The sequence below is a fragment of the Sebastes fasciatus genome, chromosome 2 (assembly GCF_043250625.1).
Source record: "Sebastes fasciatus isolate fSebFas1 chromosome 2, fSebFas1.pri, whole genome shotgun sequence".
NCBI classification, from domain to species: Eukaryota; Metazoa; Chordata; class Actinopteri; order Perciformes; family Sebastidae; genus Sebastes; species Sebastes fasciatus.
In genome coordinates this window covers 42862879-42879920 of record NC_133796.1, presented here as the reverse complement: position 1 = coordinate 42879920, position 17042 = coordinate 42862879, and the positions used below count along the sequence as shown (strand labels likewise).

Here is a 17042-nt window from a genome sequence, read left to right as displayed (position 1 = left end):
ACTCAGACTCCAACACAAACTACACAGAAGCACCATAACCTCTTGGTTGTATCTAGTGAAGCCCGTCTGTTAAACAGTATTGGCCGCGGTCGGAGGACGCGGGGGAGACCGTAGCTTTGGTCTCCAGGACCGGAGTCTCTGCTGTACTCTGCTCCTCTGCATGCCTTCACTCACACACCACGCTCGTTCTCGCTCTTTCGCTCCACTCACGTGCATGTGCGCACACTCCACACTGCAGAAGAGTCAGTTAAGCTCTGAGAATATCTAGTGAATGTACAGTGGACGTTTGTGCAAAATAAATGCTGCAGCTCCTCCAGACTAACAAAGGTTTCCCGTGTTTCACAAGACACAGGAAACCTTCGTCTGGTCAGCTAAAATTACTGCCAAGCAGCTGAAATATAGAGTGATATTGTGCTTTTAGCTGACGTGTGTCGCCTCATTGTTTTAGATCGTTCATGTCTATGTAGAGCGAGCACAAGCGCCAGCAACAGGACGCTGACTTTCGTTGACTAAACGGCCACAGGTGAAGCTGTTAACAAGACATTTCTGATTCTTACAAACAGTTCCTTTAACAGAAATTTTACAATGGCGGTGGCGTCACAAACTTTCTCATTTTACAGCTAAACCGTGCACTACAAGATGATTCTGAAAACATCTGAGGAGAGAAATAGACATTAATATAACAGAATATTGATTCATATTTGATCAGAGCTGCCATATTTGGCCGTTTGGTCGGATTTGGGCGAGTGATTGAAAGCCTGCTCTCATAGACAGCAGATGGACAGCAGACCTCAGATCAGCTCTTACTGCTTGTTTTCCTCCGGTCTGTGAAATCTTGCAGATGCACCGGAGGACACAGAGGAACATGATTTTTTTCAGGTTACGTGAATAGTGACCGTTTTATAAAAATAACTTTTTTTAATCATATTTGCTCATATCTCGCCTACTGCTGCTTTAATGTATACCTAACGGTGAAAGAAAACCCAAATTCTCATCATGTTGCATTATAACCTCATATGTATCTACCGTCAGCAACTGCTCTGGTCTTTTTCCCCAGCTGGTGTCACTTCCCACTGATATTATTTTAGTTTCAACGTTGCAAGCTAATAAAAGTTACATCGTCAACATACTGTACCATAGATCGTTGGTATAGTTCAGTTGTTCTTAAACTTTTTTCACCAAGTACCACCTCAGAAAATATTTGTCTCTCCAATTACCCTTATGACCGATGTTAAAATAGAGTAGCGTAGGCCTACCCTATTCAGCAATGCACAATTCACGCAGGATGCAGATTTATTCCCAATAAGAATATTACTTATTGTTGATTTTTGTCAAAGGGGAACACTAGAACTGACACCTAAACTCTTTCTCATAACTCTCATACTACGCATGGGCAGCCTCTCACACTAGGCCTGCACCATATGAGGAACATCTGCCATGTGTGATAACACTGTTCAATATTGCGATGACGATATGACTTGCGATAAATAGCAAATATTGAAGTGTGCATATTAGCTATACATATAGTGTATTTAAAATATAACTAGGCTAAATGTTGTTTCTAGAGCAGCAACAGTAATGTTTACAACAGCAAAGTCACCATATCAACTCCTTAATATCTCACTGGAAACAATCTAACATGTTAATAAAATAAATCATATTCCTGACATGAAAATACTAAGTGAAGTTTATAAAGACTGAAGAACACAGACATCATTCAGTATCAGTCTTTCCTCCTGTCCTCTGTCCTCCTGTCCTCCTGTCCTCTGTCCTCCTCCCTCTGTTCTCCAGTCCTCTGTCCTCTGTCTCCTCCCTCTGCTACAGTAACATTAGGGCTGATAGGGGGAAGAGGGGCTGATAAACTAACCTAAACAGTCCGACTACACAGCCTACTGCCAGCTTTAGTTTTAACTGGTGTAGCCGAGGGTTAGCCTACGTTGCTCCGATACTTTATGAAGGTAATAAATGAATAACACAGAGGCTCAGTCTGCAGCGCATCACTGCTTCACGTCTTCTGTTCCTTCAAAATACACTCTACGGACACTGAACACTAGATCACTGCTGACTAGAGGGAACTAAAGTCAGATCACTGCTGACTAGAGGAAACTAAAGTCAGATCACTGCTGACTAGAGGGAACTAAAGTCAGATCACTGCTGACTAGAGGGAACTAAAGTCAGATCACTGCTGACTAGAGGGAACTAAAGTCAGATCACTGCTGACCAGGAAACTAAAGTCAGATCACTGCTGACTAGAGGGAACTAAAGTCAGATCACTGCTGACTAGAGGGAACTAAAGTCAGATCACTGCTGACTAGAGGGAACTAAAGTCAGATCACTGCTGACTAGAGGGAACTAAAGTCAGATCACTGCTGACTAGAGGGAATTAAAGTCAGTCACAACTCAACTAAATAATTTACACGTGTTTACAGTTAGCTGTTAGCCGCCAAGCTAACCGTGCCTGTCTAAAACGGTAGAGGATGACAGACTGCAGACAGAGCAGATTGAAACGTTGCTTTTCTCCATGTTTAACAGTTTCATCATGTTCATGCTTGTTGAACAGGTGTAATGATAACGTGTCTTGGCTTTACACTTGCAAAGTTTGATTGAACTTACGAGTAGTTGTAGCCGTCTCCACCGCGGCCTCTCTGATCAGCTGTTCACAGACTGACTGACTGTGTGTTGATGTGAGTGGAGAGCTCCAACAGCAGCAGAGGAGGAGATGCAGCTTTAGCCCCACGGCCAGTTTAATACCTAGTTACGTTAACCATCCCTAAATATAATGATTGTTCTGATTCATCGCATTCCAGACAGCCTTTTGCGATGTGTTCATCGCGCATGTTCATATGATGACAATGAAAATACGATTTATGGGTCAGCCCTATTTCTTATGAATTTTTTTCACCAGCATCTTTGTTTTTTTTAGTGCATTCATTGAATGACAGCTTAGCGTACCGGCTGATGATCAGGTCTGAAAACAGCGAAGGGATCCCACATAGTCTGTTAAATGGTCCTGGCTTTGTTTCTTTTTTTTGTAACTCAACTTTTCATTGTTTTATCTTTGTTGTATGACAGTACAGTGTTAAATATTGTGAGGCATTTTTTGTATTGCTTACAGTACATGTAATATCAGTGGTATCAGAAGCCACAACATACTGTATAAAGTACAAAGTAACAAGACTCGGTCAAAACCAAGTATATGTCTGGACCGTGTACGGTCTGTCCGTGAATGTCTATAATGTTAAATCCAGCGGTACATGTCCAACAGGTCCGATAAGGACACTACGGGACTCAACTGGCCGTTCATGTACGAAATTTGTCCCTGGTTTTCTGCTAGCCATTTCAAACAGGAAACAACATGGCGGCCACCAAAATCTACTTCTGAAAACGAGAAATAGTCCATGCCACTGCTGAATCTGGTTTCATTTTAGAACTAGATCGCCTAGTTTGACAGCTTGGTCCAAGTTTTGGACTTGTCGGCTGGACGGGCTCATTTGCATAAAGGACTGTTCCCGCCTTTTCATTTTGAAAGAGCAACAGCCAATAAGGAAACTCCAACACTCGGCCGACTAAGCTTGTAACTTCATCACTCAGTCACTCAGTCACTCAGTCAGTGACAGACTTTTGCGTTTGTAGGGCTGGTCCTCTGCTGTCCAGCCAAAAATGAATAGTGTAAGCGACATACTGATAATAGCATGACTAGGAAGAATATCCACCATATGATAATATTAATTACTATCAGGAACAACAATCATATTATACAGGCTTTTCAGTCAGTGTGATAGAAGTCCAAAAAGGATCTTAAACTGGTGTCTTCTGTTCTTCATCCTGTTAAGCATAAACTCAAATGAAGCTGTTTTTTATTATGGTGTTTGCCCATTCTTTTAATTCTGGATGTTTGGGTGTTTTCCAGTATCTAAGCTTTGTCCTAGCAGCCACTGGGATGCCTACCATATACCTGAAACTTGTCCACTTGGTATGTGGGCCCCTAATAAACATAATCTTGGAGACAATGGTAATTTCCTTCCCCACCAGCTGCTCAAATATTCCAAAGTATTAATATAAGTAGGTAATATTCCAGAAGGGTTGGATGACTGGGCATTCCCAAATGCGGTGTATAAAAGTGCCCTCTGACATTTCCAACACAAATTGCTATTTATTAAACCCACCCTGAGTGGTGTCCAATGATATATGTGTTTTATTTTGTATTGGGTGAATTTCCCTTTAGCTTCACTTACATGTATGTATTTCCCATTGTTGGATATCATTTTCATTCCTCTTCCTCCATTATACATCACAAATCTTTCTCCCATAGTGTTTTAAGGCCTTCTAGCTTTATTTCTTGACTTTCCCAGCTCTTCAATCTCTCTCTCAGTAATTTCAGCAGGTCTCCTTCCTTTTTTTTATCTTCTTCCTCTATTCTCCATATCTTCCAACCACTTACCCACACTTAGCAAACCCAGTAAATCAAAATTCACAACAAACCCTGACAATTTGTAACAATATATTTTGCGCAGTGATACTATTGTAATGCGGTCACAGCTGTGTGTTTATAGAGTATTTTACAACGGCTCAGCTCAGCCAATCATAATCAAGAACCGGAGCTATCCGTTTTATAAAAATAAATACACGCACACACACATAAATACATATAAAAAATAATAATAATTAAAAATGATTTTAAATAAATAGAATGAAAATGTAATAATAGAAAAAAACTACACTTAAAGGAGCAGTGTGTAGCATTTCAGGAGATCTATGAGCAGAAATGGAATATAATATTCATAATTGTGTTTTCTAGTCTGTACGAGTTTTTACGTCTGTACGAGGGACTACCAATGCTAACGAGGGATTACCAACACTTAGTGGCAAAGTGGCAGCCTGGAGAATGAGACTTCTCGGTCACTGCCAAAGACATCAAGAACTCACAGCAAGCATGCTGATGCTGTGGGAACCAACGCACGGGCATCGATCACAGGGACGTCTCACACCAACATACATGGACGTACTTAGGACAGATGCTGGACAGTGCTGGCGAGCTAGCCAGATGTATGGATACTGAGACAGCTGGAAGCTCCACTGGAAAGCCCGTCTGAGGACGACCCAATGATATCAATTCTGATAGTTGTACTATCACTCTTTCCATCCACCACTATTGGTTTTGTGTTATCAGTCCTACTTGTATTAGTTATTACAGCTGCTAGGCTACTATTGTGGCTGCTTCCCTCTCTCTCTCTCTCAATTCAATTCAATTTGCTTTATTGGCTTGACTGTCAGGTGAACAATATTGCCAAAGCGTCAATTCAATAATAATAATAATAAAAAATAACAAAATAAAAACAAAAACATATATATACACATAAATACAATACAATTCATTAAGCAAATTTCAATATATATAGATATTTAAAAAGAACATCTCTCTCTCTCTCTCTCTCTCTCTCTCTCTCTATATATATATATATCTATCTATCTATCTATCTCTCTATCTATCTATCTATCCCCCCAGCCGGTTCTGCTCCAGGTTTCTTCCCAGTAATCGGGGAGTTTTTCCTGGCCACAGTGCGCTTGGTGGATCCTGTTGGGTCTCTAAACTATGGTGTACGGTCATAGACCTGCTCTATATATAAAGCGTCTTGAGATAACTTCGGTTGTGATTTGACGCTATACAAAAATAAATTGAATTGAATTGAATAGTGTATAATCACCTGAAACTAAGAATCATTGTGTTTCTGTTAGCTTAGAATGAGTCCTTCATATCTACATAGGGAACGGGTCCTCTTCACGGAGTCCTCCATGCTGCTCCTCCATGTTTCTACAGTAGGCCAGAACGGACAAACCAAACTCTGGCTCTATAGAGAGACTTTTAAGTTTTTCCGTTACCTGAAGGCCACCGTAGTTCTCTGACACACTTGTGAAAAGTGTAAAACCGTGGTACCGCCAGCCGCCGTCTGACTTATGTTGCTCCTAAAGTTGTGTTATTCTGGTATGGATGACCTCTGAGAGAGGTGTTACCACGGTTTTGCATTCGGCGGCTCACATTACCGCAGTCTTGAAAAGGGAGGAGTGAGCGGAGGTGTATTCAGCTGGTTGCAATCTGCAACCACACCACTAGATGCCACCAAATCCTACACACTGTCCTTGTAAGGTACATGGAAGCAGTGGAAATACAGCATCAAATTCCTGTTCAAGACATTTCTGAGAACAAAATTCACCTGCAACCTCCTGTCACACCTTCACATCAAAGTCCACATGACTGAATGACTTGATGAAGGACATTTTCTTGTCGTCTCTGAAGCAGCATTTCTTCTTGCTGCAGCATCTCGTCTTTATTTATGTACGTACAGTACGTGCTGCCTCTCCTCGTGCTGCCCATTTGGTCTTGTGACATTTTCTTGGAGGTGGATGAGGTCAAATTTGTCCAAAGTGTTTTTTCTCAAAGAGAAGAGCAACAGGTTGAAGGTGAAGACCAGGTCATTTCTGTGGATCTGTTTATTTTACTTCCTCGTCAGACCAGGAAATAGCTTTAAAATGACTGGGTTTTTTGTTTTGGTGCCTCTAAATAGGGTTGGGTTTACCTTGTTCATGAGAAATGTCCATGTGAATGACCTCAGTTTATGAGGTGTGACGTAAGCTGACATTTAAAAAGATGGTAGAGCTCAGGGAAGTTAAGTTATCTTTGTCATTACCTTCTTTATGGTTCCTCAGTACGGTGTTGAAATGCAGAAAACACAAAAGTATTCACCTATTTGAAAAGAGAAGGACTCATGTTCCTCTTAATTAAACTTGTCAATGTATCAAGTTCACAAGCTACCATTTAAATTGAACCTCTTGGAAGGTAGCAGATTGTGCACTCGACGCAGATGCAAAAGGGTTTTATCTTGAGGATAACCGGTCAAATATGGATGATGTGGTCTCAAGTTGAGATTATTGTTTCCATTTATGACTTGTATATAGATTTAAATGCTGTTATTCGTTGTTGCTTTATGTGCTTTTAAGATATATTTACTGTATATCTTTAATAGTTAGATGTTTATCTTTGTTCAAGTTTGTTGTCCTTGTTTTTAGCTGTATGTTTATTTCTGATGAGAGCAACGAAAATACAGAGTCAAATTCCTTGCATGTGCACACACAATAAAGCTGATTAGGATTATTATTTTTCATGTTTTAATTGTAGTCTCAAATTCTGCTTTTTGCACTCCTGGTTAGATGATAAACTACATTTTTTGTCTCAGTACTCGTACTCTGAATGACAATACAGTTGAAACTAATCTAAAATGGTTGTGAATTGACAAAGCAGTAACACCAGCGTTATTATCATAGTTTCTAAGATGTCAGTATCGAAAATTCCTCCGATGCAGCCTAAAATGCTGGATCGTGTAGTGGCAAGTACGCGTGTACAGTATATGCCCGATCCAATATCACGTTATCATATCATTTATCAGCTCATTTACACTACACAGGAAAAACAACAACACGTGTCACTCGCTACCTGATCCGTACATCCTGCCTGATCGGTACTGCGCATGTGCAACTCTCAACAGAGATGAAAAAGAAGCGAAATGACTCTCGTTAGCTACTTCCATCATCAGCTCTGGAAAAAAAATGATCCCTGTTTCTGAAATGGATGATGAAGGTATCTAACGAGGGAGCCCTCTTGCTTCTTTTTCAATGTCAGTGTTTTGGTTCATTTTGTAAAAAAAAAAAAAAAAAGTTTAATGAAATCTTAAGAATCAGAAATGTCTTGTTAACAGCGACACCTGTGGCCGTTAAGTCAATGAAAATCAGCGTCCTATTGCTCGCGCTTGTGCTCGCTCTACATAGACATGAACGAGCATCGCTCAAAACACGTCAGCTAAAACCACAACATCACTCTATATTTCAGCTGCTTGGCAATAATGTTAGCTGACCAGACGAAGGTCTCTCCATGAATCACTGCTGATCCTAGTGTTGGCTATTCCTGCCTCAGCCTCCCGACCGCGGCCGGAGGGAACACGGGAGACACCGGAGTTTTGGTCGGAGATGATAACGTTTCTCTCTGCGGAGCCCCGTCACTTCACAAGACACGGGAAACCTCTGTTGGTCTGGAGGAGCTGCAGCAGTTATTTCTGCACAAACGTCCACTGAACATTCACTAGATATTCTCAGAGCTAAACTAACTCTTCTGCAGTGTGGAGTGTGCACGCATGCACGTGAGAGTGGAGCGAAATAGCGAGAACGAGCACGGTGTGTGAGTGAAGGCAAGCAGGCAGAGGAGCAGAGGAGCAGAGTACAGCAGAGACTCCGGTCCTGGAGACCAAAGCTACGGTCTCCCCCGCGTCCTCCGACCGCGGCCAACACTGTTTAACAGACGGGCTTCACTAGATACAACCAAGAGGTTTTGGTGCTTCTGTGTAGTTTGTGTTGGAGTCTGAGTCTGAACAGCGGAGACACGAGCGAGCGCGCATGGGACACTGACCCGGATTGATTTATACATGGAAGAAGTTACAAACAGTCCCTTTAAGGAAAGAGGTAAAAATGAAACACCAAAGTATGGTTTACATTTTTTTCTACCTTGTCATTTGTAAGTGCCTTCATCATTTCAAGTGTTAATTGTAAAAAGAAAGCCGATGATGGAAGTAGTGAATGAGTGAGCCATCTCGCTTCTTTCTCATCTCTGTTGAGAGTTGCACATGTGAAGTACCAATCAGGCAGGTGCTAACGGAGAGCTAGCATATTTTACACTGGAGAATCTGTCAAACTAGATAATAAAAAGTTCTATTGCATTCATTCTCTCTATATATTTGTTCATGTTTTACAAAGGGTTAACCTGAGCCAGGCCATACAACAATGAAAGCAATCATATCACATCGGGAAGGAAAAACTGGTATTGGAACATTTCTAGTTATTCTAAATTTCTCTCTTTGTCAACAAAGACCACGAAAAGATTAAAACCAACAATGCGTTAGTCCGTCCCTCTCTTTCCAACTTCCCCTCCCTGTCTGGAGCTCTCAGCCCCAAGATTACTGGTAAAATATATATAGTTTCATATTTAAAAAAAGGGTAAATCATTTCCTGAAACAGCTGGTCAATGTACTTTTGTATCAAACAAACAGGAGGAAATAGAGCATTTGTTTTGTTGGGGACTATTTTCAGTGGCGGATTAATCCACATGTGGTGCTCTAGTGAGTATAAGGCAGCAGGACGGTGGATGTGGGATTGAGTCAAAATAAACTCCAGTGTGTGTGTTCATGGTGATGAAGGAACAGTCACCCAGTGACACAGTGAGGCTCATTGATGTGTTTTAATGAAGCTCACTGAGGATGAAGATATCGACGAATTACTGAAGTCATGTTTTCTCTCTTTTCTCCTCCTCAGGATTGTTGAAATCTACAGCCGTCGACTACAAGGTACCAAGTTAAAGTCAAACACAGATTCCTTTTACTGTCAGCCTGAATGTTGTTTGTTCTGTCCAGCCAGGTTCATGTTTGTCCGTCTGTCTGTATGTCCACAGTTCAGGAGAGGTTGACCAAACAAATTGCCGTGGCGATCACCGAGGCGCTGCAGCCCACCGGGGTCGGGGTGGTCATCGAGGCAACGTACGTATGTCAGCTGAAGACATGACAATACCTGTTTCACTCCTTTCATCTTTCCTTTTCTTTGGTTTACTTTCCTTCTCCTCTTTTCTCTTTTCTCCTACCCTCTCCCCACCTCGTTTCCTTTACTTTCACTTAATCCACCACTTTGTTTCATTTGATTTACTCATTATTTTCTATTACTTCTTCTCCTTTCTGTCACCTCCTCTTTGTTTCTTTCGACTCTTCTTTTGATACTTTAATTTCTTGTTCTTCTGTTTAATTAGTTTCATCACAACCACTTAATTTCCTTTCATTTACTCACTCTTTTCGGTCACATCTGCTCTTTTCCTTCACCTCCTCTTTCTTTATTTTTTATTTTCTCATTTAATTTATTTTAACTCTATTCCATTACTTTCATTTTCTTCTCTTATTTTTCCTAACACCTCTTCTCTTCTTTCACCTCTTCTATCTTTTTTATACTTACAACTTTTTGACCTTGATTCCATTCCTTTCAATTCTATCACTTCATTTATTTTCCTTCACTCCCTTTTTCTTAGTCCATCTTTCTCTGTGCTCCTTTTTATTCTTATTCATTCATTTTTTTTACCTCTGTTCCATCAGTTAATTTCCTTTCATTTCCTGCTTTTTTTCGTTGCATCTCTTCTTTCTTTTACCTCTTTTTTTTCTTTTTTATACTTAATCTTCTTCGACCTCGGTTTCATTACTTTCATTTCTATCACTTCAGTTTTTTTCATTGACTTCCTCTTTTCTATTACATCTCTTCCTTTCCTTTACCTCTTCTTTCTATTTCTTATACCTCTTTTCCATTCATTTTATTTCCTTTCACTTCTTTTCTGTCACATATGCTCCTTTTCTTCACCTCTTCTATCTTTTGTATATGTTCATTTCATTTCTTTGACCTCTTTTCCATTACTTTCATTTCCATCACTTCATTTGATTTCATTTACTTTTTCTTTCCTTCACTTTTTGTTGCTCTTTTATACTTAAATATAATTTCTTTGACTTTGTTTCCATTGCTTTCATTTGCATCACTTCATTTGCTTTTATTTACTTCTTCTCTTCCTTTCCTTCGCCTCTTGTTGCTCTTTTATACTTTAATTGAATTTCTTTGACTTTGTTTCCATTAATTTCATCTCCATCACTTCATTTCCTTTCATTTACACCCTCATTTTGGTTACATCTCTTCCTTTCCTTCATCTCCTTTTATTTGTCCTTCTTTCTACTTTGTTCTTATTCTCATTTATTTATTTTTTAACCTGTTCCATCACTTCCTTTCATTTACTGCTTCTTTTTTTGTTACATCTCTTCCTTTCTTTTACCTTTCTTTTCTTTTTTATACTTAAACTTCTTTGACCTCGGTTTCATTCCTTTTATTTCCATTGCGTAATTTTTTTCATTTACTTCCTCTTTCTGTTACTACTACTGTTCTATCCTTTTCCTTTTCTTCACATCTTCCGTCTTTTATACAGGTTCATTTAATTTCTTTGACCTCTTTTCCATTACTTTCATTTCCATCACTTCATTTGATTTCATTTACTTCATCTCCTCTTTCTTTCCTTCACCTCTTTTTGCTCTTTTATACTTAAATATAATTTCTTTGACTTTGTTTCCATTGCTTTCATTTGCATCACTTCATTTGCTTTTATTTACTTCTTGTCTTTCTTTCGTTCACCTCTATTTGCATTAATTTCATCTCCATCACTTCATTTCCTTTCATTTATACCCTCTTTTCTGTTACATCTCTTCCTTTCCTTCACCTCTTCTTGCTTTATATACTTAATTTCTTTGATCTCATTTCCATTACTTTCAATTTGATCACTTCATTTACTTCCTTTGTCTGTTACATCTTTCTCTTTCTTTCTGTTCTGCACTTATTTTTATTCTTTCATTTTATGTCTTTTAACTCTAGTCCATTACTCTGATTTTCATCACTTCCTTTCCTTTTATTTACCCTTTCTTTTCCGTTACATCTCCTCCTTTCCTTCGCCTCCTCATTCTTTCTTTTTCTTCTTCCCCCTCCTTTTCATTTCTTAATTTAATCTGTTTTACATTTCTCCTTTTATTTTTCACTTCCTTGCCTTTTGTTGTTATTCCTCTTTCTTCCTCTCTGCAGTCACATGTGTATGGTGATGCGAGGCGTTCAGAAGATGAACAGTAAAACCGTCACCAGCACCATGTTGGGAGTTTTCAGGGAAGATCCAAAAACCAGAGACGAGTTTCTGGCGCTGATCAGGAACTGAGGACGACGAAGCCCTACCTCCTCCTCCTCCTGTTGCCTGGGGTTACCATCACCTGCACGGACCAGCCACCGTGCTACCTGTGTGTGTATGTATGTGTGTATGTGTGTGTGTGTGTGTGTGTGTGTGTGTGTGTTTCCATCTCACCAAAGGCAGTGACAGAGTGTTTACTGTGTTCTCAGTCCGACTCTTTGTTTTCGTCAGATAAGGTGAAGCGTCACAATTTCTGTTAGAGGCCGCAGACTGACATGTTGTTTACTTTTCAGACAACGGGACAGACTTTAACCCCTTTCTGTCCATGTGAGTTGCGTGTGCTCATTAATCAACTATCAGTCGTTGGCCTCGAAATACAGAAGGAGAGTCTAACAGAAATAATCCACAAATCACAGATTTATGAGAAAAAACTTGGATATATAAAAAACTCAGAAATTCTCTGAGATTAAATTAATAAATTTACAAGGAAGAATCTCACAAATTTATGAGGAAAAAAAACTTGAACATTCCCTAAGATTATAAAGTTGTAAATTTACGATAAAAAACTCACAAATTTACGAGGAAAAGAAACATGGATTTTTTCAGAGATTGAAGTCGTAAATATAAAGCCTTATATTATATAATTATATTATATAATATATATTATATATTATAGGTATATTTACCACTTAAATCTCAGAGAATATCCATGTTTTTTTTCTCGGAAATGTACCACTTTAATCTCGGAATATTACCCTCTTACCATTCTACCCCGGCTGCGTCATTTTTATTTTTATTTTTTACCTACAAAGGCCCTAATACACCATCATAAATATCTGCACAGAACAGTTCGGTTTCTTTTTTAATGACACTGTAGATCCAGGACTTTTAAAAAAAGAGACTCTTATAAATAGCTGGAGACATATTCACAAATCATGAGGCTAAAAGTAGCTCATAACTACCGAAGTTACAAGAAACCCCAAATAAACTAAAAGATAACATACGTTTTTGATATGAGAGAATGTTACAAAACATTTTCAGCTCCCAAGTCTGAGAGAAGTGAGAGATCAGTGTTTTGAAAAAATACAACTTTTCAAAGCATATTTTAATGGCGGGAGATTTAATGAGATCAATCCAAATAATCCAATAACACTGGAGATGATGGTTTTCACAACTCTACAGTACTGTGACTCCTGAAAAATCCAGTTTACAACATTGATGAGCAGAGTTATTCATCAAACTAAGTCAAGTGCACATTAAATAATCACCAACTGCAATAAATACATAAATTAATAAATAAGCGGATTTCATGGCCATTGCTTGATTACCTGATAAATTGGTGCTTTATAATTAGAATTATCTGATTAAAGGATAAAGATTTGTTTGGTCAACTGGAAATAAAATTGTCAGTATCAACATGCAGATACAAAATATTGAAGACAGAGAGAAGACAGAGTGAGCTTTAATAACTCTGCTGATAAGAATACATTTCTAATAATGAAATAATTAGTTGGTTGAAAGAAAATTAATTGCAACAATTTTGATGATTAATTGTTTAAGTCGTGGAAAAACGATAACCATTTGCAGATTCCAGCTTCTGAAATGAGATAATTTTCTGTTTCATATTATTTTAAATAAAATATCTTTAAGTTTCGGACTGTTGGTCTGACAAAAACAAGTCATTTGAAGATGTCGTTTTGGGCCTTTTTCCACTCATTTCTGACATTGAAAAGAGAATTGAAAGATAAATCAATAATGAGAATAATTGTTATTCGCAGCCCTACATATAATTATAAGTTTTCCCTTTGTTTGAGCACACTTCAACACTGTCACACCTCAAAAATCTCAGTTTACAAAATTCCTTTTCTTTTATTCAGGACTTTTTGTTTAGCTGAGAATATCTTTTGATTTAAAACAAGAATTGAAACATAAAGTTTGTATAATCAAAGCAAACAAAAATAATGATTATATTATATAGTATTAATGTATGTATTATTAATATAAAACATTATGTAACATTTAGTGCAAAATCATCATGGGGGAAATATGAGCTAAACACCACTATTCTCATTTTTACATTTAATTTTTAAACTAATTATTATTATTGCTGTTATTATGATGATGATCCTGTGCGTGGATCTGCCTCTATGTGCCAACTCGCCTCTCAATTAAAACCAAAACGCAACTTCACGGTGATGCGACGAGGCCGCCGGCGGGACGCTGAGCTTCAGACTCACCGTCTGAAAACAAACTGAAACTTTTCATTCCCATGAGAGGCAAATAACATGTGTGTGTGTGTGTGTTCTTTGTGTTTACTTGTGTAGTATATTTTTTCATAATGTCCTCAGACTTGTTTCGAGAGGTTTTAATTTGTGTATTGTGTTGACTGGAGTTGTGTGTGTGGGTGTGTGTGTTTGTTGGTATGTGTGTGTGTTGGAGGGAAGATGAGCGCTTACAGACGTCTCTGATGTTGTTGTTTTTGTGGCCTTGTTGAGAAGGACGGACTGTTCTGTGGCCTCTTCACCATCATTGTCACTTTATGTACTGTGTTTATTTCAGATACTTTTTAATCAAAGAAAATAAATCTATGTGACAGCGGCCACTGTGTGTTTCTTTCTGCATGTTCACTTTATCAAAACTGTTTGACTTATTGCAAGATGGCAGCCCCACTCTGCTGGCCTCATAGTGAACACTATAGAAATAGACTATGTTCGCTATTTTTGTTGTAATACAAAGTTTATAGCTTGTAGCAGTTAATTAATGTAACCAGATACAAACAAACATAAAGCTCATTGTCAACACTAAATCGAGTGAACTAGCATTAGTATAAAATTATATTTCGATGTTAACAGTAGTAGCTCTGCATCTATTTTAGTAGTTTGTGGACATTTCAGTATTTTTCGATATCGCTGCGAGAACTTCCAGATATCTGACTAGTAATTACAACTACAAAGCTGATGTGAAGACGGTTTAAACATGTTGGAGAGCTAACAATTAAAATAACAAAAAAACACCAGAATCAGAAAACAGGTTTATTGCCAAGTGAGGTTATCACATACAAGGAATTTGTCCTGGTGTTGTGGTGCACAGGGGTCAAACTAAACAAAGTAAGAGAAAAGAAAAGAAAAAATCAAGAGTTATGAATATAAACTAGATATTTACAATTAAAATATGTCAAATATATATATTCTAAAATTAAGATCTGTAAAGTATAGCAGGACTTTTATTTGTAACAGTATTTCTACACCGTGGTATTGCTACTTTTACTTAAGTAAAATATTTGAGTACTTCACCCGTGGTGAGTAGTGAGCTGCACGCATCTCTACAGAGTTAATGAGCTTCTTCTTTCAGTAAGTGAGGTGCTTCTTGTTTGTGTTTATGTTAAAACAAAAAAAATGAATAATTACGGATAGGGGGGTAATATTCCAAAAAAAACTGAATTTCAGAGATTAGAGTCATAAAAATTACCAGAAAAAAACTAATATTCTCTGGGATTACAAAGTCATTAATTTGCAAGAAAGAAACTGAAATTTAAGAGAAAATAACTTGTATATTTTCTGAAATTAAAGCAGTAAAATTACGAGAAAAAAACTGAAATTTACGAGAAAGAAATGTAATATTCTTTGGGACTATAAAGTCATAAATTTGCGAGAAAAAAAATTATATTCTCTGAGATTATAAAGTCACAAGTATTGCTAATTTTACTTAAACAAAAGATCTGAGTACTGAGCTGCACGCATCTCTACAGAGTTAATGAGCTTCGTTCTTCAGTAAGTGAGGAGCTTCCTGTTAATGTGTTTATGTTGAAAATAGTGAACCAGTCCTTTAACTGAGAAGAAGGGAATGATGTCACCTTTAACCTTGCTGACTGAAGGTCAATGCTCGATGCCCCAGCAGCTGGATGCAATAAGCTCAGGACTCTGGAGCGCTCTGAGAGGCACTCTGGAACATTTTGAAAATCACAATTGGAAGAAGACCAAACTAGCTTCAAGAAGAAACTTTAAAAAGGGGCCCACAGCTCGTTTTATTTTGGTCCCGGGGCCAATTACTCGGTTAATCTGGCCCTGAGCCCAGCCTGAACAGCAGAGAGGTGGAGCTAATCATGATCTGGATGTCTGACAAGAGGCAGGACTCAGCAGCTCCAGCTTTACAGTTTTATAACATCACATCCATGTATTTCATTTACCATCACCTGGTTTTCAATCTGCTTCCTCCTGTAAAAGAGTGAGTTCAACTCTAGAAACTGAAGAGGCTGTTCAAACAAAAACTCTAAAACTGTTTGTGTCTATATCATGTTTCAAGTGGTTTATCTTCAACACTTAAATAACAACATTTATACTCACGTTACCTTGTGAGACATCCAGTGAGGTGAAATAAACACTCAACATACTGTGTCCTAACTGCAGTTTGAACCTGTAAAACACTCAAAACACAATATCAGTGCATAATATCACAGCAACAGGGATTGTTTTTTTGTTACATTTTGATCAGTTAAAAAAACAAAAATAGTCAATTTTTTGTCATTAAAGTCAGTGTGTGTAAAATGTTAAACTTTACGACTTTGGCGCCCTTTAGTGGCCAATTTCAACAAAGACACTGTGGCAGAAAATAGTGCACACCCATCCTCAGCACTTCCCTCCTCAGTCTTGATTTAAAGTTTAGGGAACTCAGCATCCTGATTCTGATTTCTGCTCAATATACATATATATATATATATATATACATATACATATATACATATATACATATATATATATACATATATATATATATAAATATACATATATACATATATATATACATATATATATACGTATATATATATAAATATACATATACATATATATATATATACATATATATATACGTATATATATATAAATATACATATACATATATATATATATACATATATATATACATATACATGTATATATATATACATATACATATATATATACATATATATATATATATACATATATATATAAATATACATATATATATATACGTATATATATACATATACATATATATACATATATATGGATGTCTGTCATAAAACTCATACTCATTGTGCAGTAAATTGTTCCTTGTCAGTGTTTTACTATTATATATACTGTTTCTGGATTAATGTTACTGCTGCTTTAATGTGTATGTTGCATTATAAATCATTTATATACTGTTGGCTAGTTTAATCTATACACAGCAATGCATCATGGCCTATAAAATCATCATATGCTTGTAGCCTCGCTGT

At 37.6% G+C, this 17042-nt stretch overlaps 1 protein-coding gene across 1 annotated transcript in view; it reads left to right on the top strand.

Moving 5' to 3' along the window:
• gch1 (GTP cyclohydrolase 1) overlaps positions 1–14377 on the top strand; it is a 44292-nt gene extending 29915 nt beyond the window's left edge. Inside the window, exons 4-6 of the mRNA XM_074624370.1 lie at positions 9355–9386; positions 9491–9575; positions 11689–14377. Of these exons, the coding sequence (XP_074480471.1) occupies positions 9355–9386; positions 9491–9575; positions 11689–11815 (244 nt within the window). The 3' untranslated portion in view covers positions 11816–14377. The remainder of the gene's footprint in view (positions 1–9354; positions 9387–9490; positions 9576–11688) is intronic.
• The last annotated feature ends 2665 nt before the right edge of the window (positions 14378–17042 follow it).